The 13,381-nt window shown below is 38.5% G+C and overlaps 1 protein-coding gene across 1 annotated transcript; it reads left to right on the plus strand.

Moving 5' to 3' along the window:
- Window positions 1-1,298: 1,298 nt before the first annotated feature.
- Window positions 1,299-3,428, plus strand: LOC105042461 (LOB domain-containing protein 18-like). The gene is made up of 2 exons (XM_019850009.3): window positions 1,299-2,083; window positions 2,595-3,428. Exons 1-2 carry the CDS (start codon window positions 1,748-1,750, stop codon window positions 2,952-2,954), a joined length of 696 nt encoding a protein of 231 aa, XP_019705568.1. The 5' UTR covers window positions 1,299-1,747; the 3' UTR covers window positions 2,955-3,428.
- The last annotated feature ends 9,953 nt before the right edge of the window (window positions 3,429-13,381 follow it).

The following is a 13,381-nucleotide window of genomic DNA, read 5'->3' on the forward strand; positions in this document are numbered from 1 at the left end:
TATTTATCGATGAAATTTAGCGTCGCTATTCAATGCACTTAAAATGGTTTCTTGACATTGAGAAATAGGTCAATCTGCAATTCATAATGACAATTATTAGATGACGCATGAAGTTTATTTCTCAATGTTAGAACTAATTAATAGTTAGCTGATAGTTTGCCATTCCTTAATTAGGAATTAGACAAATAATCTAATTTAAGAAAAATAATAAATGCCAAATGGCAAGAGCTTGATATACTATATATGCAAATGAGAAGATGGTGCTACATAAGTGGTGTGCCATTTTTAGACTAAAATAGGGTTTTCAACATGGCAAAAATATTAATCTGTACGATCTCGATTGCACCATTACACACGCGCGTGCGCACACACATATATATAAAGTTAATTCAACTTTTCATTAAGAAAATTCTACATATTTTTAAATATATGTTTATTCTTTTGTTATTTTTAAAAGTAACGTAGGGTTCTCAACTTGGCTGAAATACTGACTCAAGTGATCTAGAATCCACCAGACAATTGTATTCAGAATTTCCACCTTATAAAAACTCAGTATCCAGATATACCACAAGATATGATATCAATAGCAAGCAATGATGCTTTAACAAGATTTTTACTCTCATTGCATCATACGCACTTGGAGCTCAATACTTCAATTTCTATACCTCAATCAATACCTTGGAAAGCAAACTAAATCATTTAGATTCATTTTGAGATGGGCCACCCACCAAGATGTTGAGCTATACGCGTACAATATCGGATTCTGAAAAGAAAACAATTCTTAGAGAGCACAGAGTAGTAGTAGTTATGGGTCCTGCGTCTCCTTTGTCTTGTGGGGCTCGTTTCCTCTGCTCCTGCCCATCAATAAATCATTACCTCTCAAAAGGAACCGGCGTCACGTGTTCCTCACAAATCCTTTATCTCAACAAGGACACTGCCCCAAATCCATATCCCTAGAGTCACAAAAGGCTCCCCGGCCCCAAAAAAGGCATGGCGAAATGAAACCGTCGGTCCCCCATACGATATTCCCCTCCAACCCCAGTGGCATATTTGGTCGCGGAGGAAGGTAATGGAAACAAGTAAAGCAAGTTGAAGGTGGCGTCCTTTGCCTTCTACGCATCCCTCCGGAAAAACACCTGCACGTATATTGAGAAGGACGCACTCGGACACGCCTCCACATCCACTTCCTCCCTCTCTATCGTACTCACACTGTAGACAAAGAAAGAGAGAGAAATTACTTAAGAGAGAGAGAGGGGAGTAAGGGAGGGGAGAAGGGTACAGCAGGAGTCGAGGCTAAGAGAGAGATGATGGGTGTGTATATATATATATATATATATATATTTTTTTTTTTTTGTCATCGCATGTTTGCTTCAGGCATTCTGCTGGGTATAGAGAGAGAAAGAGAGGGGCCCTGGCGTGGCTTTAAAGACTCATCAATACGAAGAAACCAAACTGATACAAAGCCCAAACAGTAACCCCAACACGACCCTCCACCAATAGGACAAACTCCCCAAAATAATACACCCCCACCCCACCCCCCCTCCCCTTGTTCACCTCTTATTTCCTCTCTCTCTCTCTCTCTCTAAGCCGACCTAGAGACAAGAACAACAACACACACTTCCCTTTCCTTATTCACCTCTTATTTCCTCTCTCTCTCTCTCTCTCTAAGCAGAGCTAGACACAAGAACATCGGCACACACTTTGTAGGATCCAAGAAGGAAAGAAAGAAGCAAAGAAGAGGATTGATATGAGTGGCAGTACGAGCAGTGGTGTGGGTGGAAGCAGTGGTGGAGGAGGTGGCGGCGGCGGTGGCGGTGGTGGGCCTTGCGGGGCTTGTAAGTTCTTGAGGAGGAAGTGCGTGAGTGGGTGCATATTTGCACCGTACTTCGATTCGGAGCAAGGGGCGGCGCACTTCGCAGCGGTGCACAAGGTGTTTGGAGCCAGCAACGTGTCCAAGCTCCTCCTTCACATCCCCGCCCACAAGCGCCTCGACGCCGTTGTCACCATCTGCTACGAGGCCCAGGCTCGCCTCCGCGACCCCGTCTACGGCTGCGTCGCCCACATCTTCGCTCTTCAACAACAGGTCTCTCCTTCGATCTCCATCTTCTACTTACTCATCATCACCGCCTCCCAACAACATCACTGCTGCTGCTTCTAGAGTTTAAATTATAATATCTAGTGCTATAGTTTGCTTATATGATGGAAATTTCGTGACTAGTATGAAAGCTAGCTGAAGATGATCAATTCCTATGGGCAAGTTCGGTTAGATTCTAGCTAGGAGGAATCCGTAGGGTTAGAAAGAAAGGATGGGTGAGTTCGTTTGTTTTGCATCGTTCTCTTGCTTTTATTTACTTTTGTTTTTAAAGGAAGAAAAGGCTCACAAGCAAAGTGTCTGTTTTGCTCTTTTATCTCCATGTATGCTTGCTTTTCTTGGCTACATGCCATCATTCTCACCTTCCATCCAATGTGAGCTAGCACTGAGATCAATTGAAACCTTCTTCCTTTCATGTTCTTCTATCTTTGTAGTGCTCAGCCCATCCTTTTGATGTCAGCTGTAATGATCTTTCGTATCCAATTGTGGTGGTGATGAGCAGGTGGTGAATCTACAGGCGGAGCTGTCCTACTTGCAGGCCCACCTTGCAACGCTCGAGCTGCCATCCCCGCCACCTCCGCCGCAGCTCGGCGCACCGCCCCCCTTCTCGATATCTAACCTCCCTTCTTCATCAAATCTCCCCGCCACTGTCGACCTTTCCACTCTTTTTGATCCTCAAGTGCAGCCCCAGTGGTCGATCCAACAGCAGCGGCCCATGGAGCTCCGGCAGCAGCTCGGCCCTGGAAGCAGAAGCCTCGGCGAGAGCTCGGGAGGCGGCAGCGGGGACCTTCAGGCGCTGGCAAGGGAGCTCCTCGACCGGCACAGGACGACCACAGCCGAGCCCCCTCCCCTCTCTAAATGATCTCATACAGTGAGTCATGGCTGCTGGGTTCCCGGCAATAACAATTTTTAAGGTTGGTAGGTGACCGGCATTCGCCGATATATATTATAGCATGTCTTGTTAACCGGAGATCCAGGATCCACTTGCTTTTATATTGTATTAAGAGGGATGGTGTAGTACCCTTTTTTTTTTTCTTTCTTTTTTCTTTTGCTCCACTGTTTCATTGCTAAAAAGCTTTGCTTTAAACTGAGTGATGGAATACATAAATTATAATTGAGAAGAAATTGAGATATTGATGTTCTATAAAGGCTCATCAGGGCTTCAGTCTGTTGCACGTCTTTAGGAGGGTTAACTTGTAGGCCCCGGGTGAGCTCGCTTTGGTGTTCAGCATGGTCATGAAGCAGCAGTGGGTCGCTTTCGGAAGGGCATATATTGCCTTCAAATTACATTGAAATAAATGATGATGTTTATGGGGATCTCAATGATTGCCCAACTTGAAATGATCAATCGTTTAGTTCGAGATTTTTGACCATGTTCTTTGAGTTGTTCTTCTGCCCTTGTTTTCAGGGTCTGTGGTGATGTTAATGTTGGAAAGTGACATCAAGTAGGGCAGCTTAGAAATCTTTCAACATGGAGCATTTTGCTTCGGCTGGATTTCCTCTACATTTATTTTTTTGGATGTTCATGATATTTGATATTCTCTAGTTGGTAAACTGTTGGTCATTGGACTCCCAGCTGTAGTGCACTTGACCTCTTTCAGCCTTAGCATTTCTGACGCAAATAAGAATTCCTACTTGGATTGAGAACTCGTCAAACTTTGGATCCTACGAGTCATGGCGTCTTGTCATTGGCATAAATTTAGCTTTACTTGCCCATTTGGTGCAGGTTAACACTTGTTTGGTGCTTGTTTTGATTGCTAAAAGTTCTCTGTTGAGGCTTTTTAGTGTAACCGTTACGATGGTTACAACCAGACAAAGTTTTAGTACAATACTAGAACATATTGAGATTGAGTTAAACCAAGGAAGTTTTTCTCGTGAAGTTCGGATTGAATAAAGATCCATATGTGGTATACTTCGAGCTAAGTTGGGATGGCTTAAGTGCCAGGTGTTTAGAAGTTGTTCTAGTGATCTCATATATGCGGCAAGTCATGATCATAAATTGACAGTGTATTTTCTTTGATTATATACGACTAAGATCTCATTCTGATGGTGAATTCCTTCCAATTTCAACATTATCCTAGGATATCTCTTTAGCTCATGATGTTCTTCTGCTTGCATTAGTTTTCCATTTGGCACACAAGAGACCCCTTTTGATTCCAAATAGGTCAAAAGGTCTTGTTGCCCTGTAATGCAAATAAAGACCGTGGTGATGCTAGTTTGATTTTTTGGTATCTCATTAGCGGGTCCCAAAGATGATAAGCTCCTTCCAAAATTCCATTTAACGTTACATGATTATACTAAATTTCTAAGGTTAGGCTCCTCAAAATGCAAAGGTCAGGAAAAGAAAGCAAATGTTGTAACCAAACGTAACAGCGGTCTCATTAACCAAACTTTTTTAATCACTATGATTTCATAGGTTATATGCATAAAGAAAGATTAGGAGAAGCTGAGACCGTGAAAGCATGCAACTCTTTAAGAAGCACGATCTACAACCACTTCAGTCTACGTGCCTATCTAGAGCTTTCCCTAGTTCCGGTCGAGTATATATCTAGCAACTACAGGCCAAAGGAATGCACTGCAAGAAAGTCTGATCTTGCAAGCTTTCTCTCTTTCTGTCACTCTTTTTACTTTTGGACAAGGAAAAAGCCCTTCACCTATAATTTGCCTGCGTCTCCTTCTCTCTCTGTTGATGTGTGGATTATATTTTAGATAAACAACTGTAGGACACCCCCTCCCCTTCTATAGACGAGGGGAGGCTTAGGGCTTTAAGTCTCTTATACGTTGGGAGACCAGTATTTGCTCGAAGAGCATTGCGAATTATATACCAATTTTAAAATTATCCTTTTCCATGCTTGCAGAACGTCAATTGTTTTTATGGTTCATTGGTGAGTTTGCTTAATCTAATCATCAGACTTGAAATAGACTTTGGCAAAAGAGGTATTAACTTTGGCCTATCATGCTTTCTTTTGTTATTGAGAAAAAATTGGTTTCATTTGGTTCGGTCATAGCCAAGTAGGTAACACTTAGATCGACATTTACATCCAAAAAAAAAAAAAAGGATCAAAAAGTAAATTGGTTGTCAGTATCAAAAATCCAGGGAAAAAGTATCTTGGATGTTTTTTTTTTTTCTTTTTGCATTTGATAGTACTGTGATCTAGTCAGTGCTTGAAAATACATTTTGATCTTAGTCGGTTTTTGGCCTCACCCATTACCATCCATGACACTCCTGGAGGGGCCAACTTGGTATGTGGCACATAGGTTGGTCCTGATGGATCCAGAGTCTAGCCTATTGAAGATGGGGAGGATTGTTTTTTCCTCTCTCAAGCTCCTTCACACCTCCCACACACTCCACCACCCTCTCACATTTGCATGAAAAAAAATCAAAACTATTATTCACTGTTGTCTGCGACCTAATATAATCTTTTTGGATCATTTGGTGAGCTGAGTCTTGTTGGGCTAAAATTAGATGGTTCAATGCACTACCAGTCATCAATGATGCTTCAAGTATACCAAATAAAGTCCATGATTTGGTGTACCTATCAATATCATAGTCCATAACAAATGATTGGCATTGCATAAGGCTATCAAAATAGTCTGATAAGCATCAGACATTCTAGTCTCTGGCTTTCAAGTCAGTGGTTGGTCACCCGGCAACCTCACATCCAAGTATTCAAGGATGTAGTTGTGGGAGCTCATTCTATCATAGCATAAAAGAGGCAATTCGATAAAGTATTCAGAAAATGAGGAGAATATAAGCATATACAATTTGGATCAGAAATTTGATTTTTATTTTCAGAACATTGATCGTTGTGGCAGATGGAGATGAAGAGGATCTCAACTCAGACCCCCATCCTTTGAAGAATCTCACTTGCACCTCCTCCGCCTTAAAAGGTTCTTCATGACCCCTACACTGGCAGCTTGACAATGTAAGACGATTAGCAACCATTATATATGATCTGCTACATAGACAGAAAAAAATGGGCACCATTACAATAGCCATTATGGCTGACATGGAAGCCATTCATATGCTCTGCGCCAAGTGTTCTCTCTTCATTTCTGTCTCTATCTGTCTCATGCTTGCAAAAACACAGTCAAGTGAAACTATAGGTGTAACGATCAAAACCTTGCCTAAAAAGATTAGTTGGAAAATTTTATTTAAATTTTTTTGATCTTATATAAGTACTCAAGATCTATCCATTGTCTAGTCAACTTGGGATTAAAAGTATGTTTGCATAGATCCTCACATATTCTCCCTATTTAAGGCTCAAAATCCTCACTAGGCTAATTAAAGATCCAAATCCATTCAAACTTGTTCACAAGTATCACAATTATAAACAATATGATTAGTCTATAGTCAACCAAATGAGCCCATGCTGTACTATCCTCTAATCTATAAGGTTATGAGCTGAGTTCGCTCTAATAATATTTATAACAACACAGGATCTCATCCAAAAGCACTAGCCGAAATGTATGTTTTGACTTCGTGGACTCTAAATAAGTATCCAAGATTTATCAATCGTATAGTTTATGCGGGAATAACATACACTTAAATAGGTCCTCACAGTAGGCATTGCCTGGTTAGTCCTTTCAAAAGAAAACATAGCAAGCTTTTTAATTGGTCCACATGGGCTTAACAAGGATGAGAAAAGAGAGGAATTGAGGATGTTTTGATCTATAGCAATATCTTTCTCCATGAGAAGTCATGGCAAAGATTTACCGATAGGTTCAACAAAATTTACCCATCAAAAATATTCTGGATGTTTGTCACCAGCATTGGCAGGTGGAGTGAATTCATATGCATTTTGCTTCACATGATATCTACGGTCAGATATATTTTGCCAATAATTTAGTTGGCACTTTGATATAACTACATTAATATTCAGATGAATGCGTGTGAGCAGAGTGAAATTCAAATGACACCACAAATGGTGGCCATCTACTTTCTAATGGAATTGAGCCCAACCGTTCTCTCATTTACCTTATACTACATAAAAATTACATCAGCCTCCGTCCTTCATGAGATCTACTAGGTAATTCACATGAGTAATGCTATGAGATTCCCATTGTGTGAACATAAATATTGTGATATGAAGGATGTCGCACATCCGGGATATGCATGCAGAAATCAGAACATACAGATTTTTAACTTTTAAAAATCATGAACATGGCGGAATAAAAATCTGATCCAAATTAAACACTTTTAATCTATTTAACATACATGAAGTGGATCTAATTTATATGCAACAGGATTGATCACATATTTCTAGGATGCTGAAAATAAAATCAGATTTAAATAAAATAGAAACCCGAAGATTCGATCTCCATACTTTTGCATGGGTCAATGATTTCCACTGCTGATGATCGTGGTAATCCGATGAGGTTTCTGTAGAGCCGTGCATACGTTTGGTCTATGTGGGTATCCACACGAAGTCTTCGATCTGATCAGAGCCTTCTGACTTCATTGGGGTGCTAGCTCCCTTGCAGAAGTCGTCTCCTGATGGTTGATCTGGTTCCTTCTTGGTATCTTTCAGACTCTCTCAGATCTTTGAAGAGGAATAAGAGGAAGATGAAGGGAAGATGAAAACCTGGAGAACCCTTTCTCTTTTCTTTTATCTCTTCCCTGGAACCCACACACCACAAGAGGATGAAACACTAGAGAGAAGATGCCTTTCCTCTATTTTTCTCATGCCTAGAAGGGTGCCGTCCCTCTCCTAATTTTTTCCTCACGCCCCCACCAGATTTCTCACCACTAAAATCTGTTTCTCATGGTGAATTCCTCTCTCTTGCCGCACAAAAGAAAGGCCTTCTTATGGTTGGCCTCCAAGAAGAGTTTGGGTGAGATCAAATCATCCAAGATAAGGATAGGTTTCCAAATTGAATTCAAATCAGGTTTGAATTCAAATTCAAACCAATTTAATCCACTCCATGGGACATTGAGAAAGGGGTGACATCTGCCTTTTGCATGAGATGTCTCATGCAAAAAAATAAGAGGGTGCGGCTTCTTATGGCATGCGGCTTAATAGGCTGCTAGGGAGAGAGAGAGTCTTAGTCAAATGGGACTCTCACTTGGTGCTTCATTAAAATCCTAACTAATTTCTAATCAATTAGGAATTGGTTGCACTCAATTGGAGGAGGATTCCTACTCCAAATACAAACCCAAAAATCTTTTGATTAAATCCTAATTCAATTAGAAATTACGTCAAACCCAAATCCTAATTAAATAAGGAATTGATCTCCTTTGAAATTAGGTTATCTCATAATCCAATAAGGCTTGATCTAATCTAATCCAAACAAATCTAAATTAAATCAAATTCAATTTAGACTTGATTTTAGCCCCATTGCTCAATCAAATGGAGCCAATTAGTAATCCAATGCTAATTAATCCTCCTACAATTCACTAACTCTTAGCAAATTATTTTATTGTAACTTTTGTACTAGATTAATCATCAATCATATTGACGATTAGATCCAATAGCGATTTACAATCGCTAATTAATCATCTGATCGGACAAAGACCTCTTTTGTGTGTAACCTCATAGGTTATATTCTGTCTGATAGTGAAATATATTGTGATTCCTATCACAATATCATCGAAACTCCTTTCGACGGATTGGAACGATTCCAACTCTATCTATCAAGAGTCATCGATCATCAAAATGATGTTTGACGAGTCTCACAATCTACCAGTGATACCTAGCAGTATGTAGTGGTAACCCAGCAGAACGAAATATTAAACGTCTAGGTGTAGTTACTATATAGTTCAATTCTTCTGTTGTAAGTTCTGATAAGTTGTAGGTCAAGAATAACTCATCAAATCCTTTTATCCGTCATTTGTCAGTTTCAATCAACTCGAGTCTATATAAAATTTTATAAAAATTCTTTTCCATCATTCACCTACCATGACTATGAATTTTCGGACTCGATTTCATGAACTGTATAGAACCTCTCCCTATCTACCAAGGTCGACAAATTTCATCTTGGTGCACATCCTATTCCTATAATGGATCTACTGTAGCCAACATATACCTCAAGATTTTGAATAACTAGATAATCAAGTGTTGGTGTAGTCAAACTACAGTAACTCTACTGTGAATAGCCGAGGTACTGCAGGTCAAAGAACTATCTACACCACTACAATTTTGAGCAAGTCACCGATTAGTGGGTAGCCATCCTCGTGATTTTTTTTATTGGTCACACTCAGTATTTTTGATCTCTATCAAGCATCTGCACTCTCGCTCTAGTGTCTCTACACTGTCGACTCAAAACTAATCACCCACAAAGAAAAGTGATCTGTACATCAATCTATCCAGATCAGTGATCATCCCTATGACGATCTATCGATCGGATGCATTTAGAAATTAATCACTAATGATATGTCCCTCAAATTCTCAAATTTTGAGAATATATGTCATCATCCGTTAATTCGTCGGATGATTCATGGACAATTTAAACACAACATAAATAAAAAATAATCTAAATTTTATTTATTTCAAAATTTTAATTATAAAATTATACTCTTAGAATGTATATATGTGTCAGCCAATTTGACTTCTAGGACATACATCTAACAAACTCCTACTTGATCTAAAGCCAATTGACCATGAATCTAAGCCCCATCTTCTCAAGGTATGCTTCAGTCTTATGTTGGCTCAACGGCTTGATCAGTGAATCAGTCATATTCTCTATGGAGTCGACTCTCTGCACTTCGATGAATTTTTTCTCAAGGTATTCATGAATCAAATAAAATCATCGCTCAATATGCTTGAACTTCTAATGAGACCTCAATTTCTTAGCAAGTGCTATGGCACCATTATTATCACAGAAGAGTGGAATGACATCCATCACACTCACTCTACAATGAGCTTCTTGAATCCTAATCCTTTCTTAGCAGTCTTTGATGTGGTGATGTACTCTATCTCCATGATGGAATCTGTAATAATCGGTTGCTTGAAACTCTTCCAGCTAACCATACCACTATTATATAGAAATACAAAATTTGATGTAGACTTTCTATCATCAGTGTCAGACATACAGTCTGAATTTGTGTATCTCTGTACCCGTAAGTCTTCTCCTTTAAAGATCAAGAAGAGATCTTTAGTCTTTCTCAAATACTTAAGATATTCTTCACAACAATCCAGTACTCCTCATCTAGATTCGACTGATATTTGTTTGTGACACTTACAGTAAGAGCAATATCAGATCGAGTACATAGCATAGCATACATAAGGCTCTCTATAACAGAAGCATAAGAAATCTTGCTCATACGTTGAATCTCCTAAGACGTGCTAGGGTACATCTTCTTAGAGAGATAAACTCCATGCCTGAAGGATAATAGATCCCTTTTGGAGTTTTTCATGCCAAATCGCTTCAGCACTTTCTCCATGTACAGTTGCTGTGACAAATCTAACATTTTTTTAGATTTATCTTTATAGATTTTTATTTCCAAAATATAGGATACATCTCCAAGATCTTTCATCGAAAACTCTTTGGATAATCAAACTTTCACAGCAGTCATCATGGAAATGTCATTCCCATTAGGAGGATGTCATCCACATACAATACGAGAAATTTGACAGCCCTCCTATTGATCTTCTTGAGCATGCACAGTTTCTCCTTGTTTTTGATGAAACCAAACAATTTGATCGCATCATTGAATCGAGTATTCCAACTTTGAGATGCTTGTTTTAGTCCATAGATGGACCTTTACAGCTTGCAGACCTTGTGATCTCCATCACTAAATGTGAAATTCAAAGACTACTCCATATAGATATCTTTCTCAAGATATCCATTCAGAAAGATAGTTTTCACATCCATCTACCATATCTCATAGTCATGAGCTACTACAACAGCAAACAGAGTTCGAATGGACTTTAGTATGGCTACTGATGGAAAGATATCCTGATAGTCAATACCTTCATACTGACTATAATCTTTAGCCATAAGCCTCATTTTAAAGGTCTTCATCTTTTCATTCAAATCGATCTTTCTCTTAAAGATCTATTTACATCCAATAGAAACTATTTCTACTGGTGAATCTCCTAAGATCTAAATCTGGTTGGTGTGCATTGAGTCAATTTCTGACCTCATCGCTTCCAACTATTTCTCGGAGTCGATGTCTCACATCATCTTGTCATAGATTTTAGGATCGTCAACATGGTCCATATCACCCATGAGGAATGTTTCCTCTACATCTTCTTCCAGCATATCCATATATCTTTCAGGAGGACATGTGATCCTAATGGATCAATGAGGTGGAACGAGTTCCACAGGCTCTATAACTTGTTGCTCTTCAGAGATACTCTCTTCGAGCTAAATTTTTCTCCCACTACCTTTATCCTGGATAAAATCTCTTTCCAAGAATTTGGCATGCCGGTTCATAATCACATTGTGATCCTCTGAGAGATAAAAATAATACGCCAAAGACTCTTTTGAATATCCTATAAAATAACCACTTATAGACCTAGTTTCTAATGTATTCGTCTATTGTCATTTAATATAGGTCAGGCATTTTAAATTTTGAGGTAACCAAAATTCGGCTTCTTACCATGCCACATCTCATATGGTGTGGTAGGAATGGATTTAAAAAAAAAATTATTAATTAAATAATTGACAGTCATTAAGATGTATCCGAAGAAATAAAGAAAGGTTAGTGAAGCTCATCATGGATCGAACCATATCCAATAAGGCCTGATTTTTCTATTTTGAAATCTCATTAAGCTGAGGTATTTCAGGTGGAGTCTATTGAGAGACTATATCATTTTTTTTAAGATAACTGAAAAAATTTATTTAAATATTTTTCTCCTTGTTTTGATCGAAGTACCTTAAGTTATTTCTCAGTTTGCTTCTCTACCTTACATCTAAATTTATATCTCATAAGAAATACATATCCGTACCATGAAAAATCATTGGTAAAGATGATGAAGTAGAGATAATCTCCTCTGACCGATACATCAAATAAGCCACACACATCAGTATGTCCCAGAGCCAGTACTTCAGTGGTTCTTTCTCCGTATCCTACAAAGAGTAACTTGGTCATCTTTTCTTGAAGGTAGGATTCACAGACTGAAAATGACTCATTCGAGAATGAATCTAAAAGATCATCTTTCATCAATTTATTAATCTTTTTTTTTATATGATCTAATCTAAGGTGCCACATGTACTATAGGTTAACCTCATCTCTGAATCTCTTAGATCCAATGACACTCACTATTTATTCGGATAAATTAATTGACTCATCTACATCAACATACAAATGATAGAGATTGCTGATTAAGTGACCACGTACAGCTATTTTATTTTTAAAATAAATGGTACAATGGTCCTTATTAAAATTAATTTTATAATCATCCTATGCTAAGTATGAAATAGAAATCAAATTTCTACTCATATTAGGCACACAGTAACAGTCCATTAATTTTAGACAAAAATCGGATAGTAGTCGAAGAGGATAGGTCCCTATGGCTACAGTAGCAATTCATGATCCATTACTTACTCATATGATCATCTCTCCTAGCCTCAACCTTCTATATTTCTTAAGATCCTGCATTGAAGTACACAAATATATATTAGAATTAGAGTCTATTATCCAAATGATAGTAGAAGAAACTATAAGGTTAGTCTCAATCATGAGTAGATCCGATATACCTTCTAAAGGTGTGTCCTTTGAACTCTTTAAGGTCTCTATAGGTATTTGCTAATCTAAGACACAACCTAGCTTCTTGAAATTCAAAACACTTTTTAAATCCTTTGGCTAATCCTCAGTTGGAGCCTGACCATTGATTGATTTCTAAGATGCGGGCTAGACTATTAGAGGCAGATAATTTTCTACAGAAATAAGAAGTTTCTAATTAAATTTTTGTAATTAATTTTAATTTATTTTAAAAAATTTATTTTAGAAACAAACTTAGCTCCCACGATTTTTTTGGATCCCAACACTTAAGTTGGAAAGCAAAAACTCCTTCATGAGTTAAGGTTCCTAGTGGGTACTGCGGTCTTATCGATTGGCACACCACCTCACCTAATAGATCTTGATAAATATGTCAATCAATAAGTGAACAACTCTTGTCCAATACTTCTTAAGCAAATTACAGTAGATTTGATCTCTAAGTTTTGAGACCTCACCTGACAGATCTTGACCTCATTCTTTAGTTAAGTCAAACCATAATTGAGCGTGAGTGAAGCCGTCATTGGATCCTCACCTGATAGATCTTGGACCCAACCCTATCTCCACCCCGCTATAAATAGAGTGGTTGCTTCTCTCCTGATGCAACTAAACCACTATATCCAGTT

This window comes from Elaeis guineensis, chromosome 4 (assembly GCF_000442705.2).
Source record: "Elaeis guineensis isolate ETL-2024a chromosome 4, EG11, whole genome shotgun sequence".
NCBI classification, from domain to species: Eukaryota; Viridiplantae; Streptophyta; class Magnoliopsida; order Arecales; family Arecaceae; genus Elaeis; species Elaeis guineensis.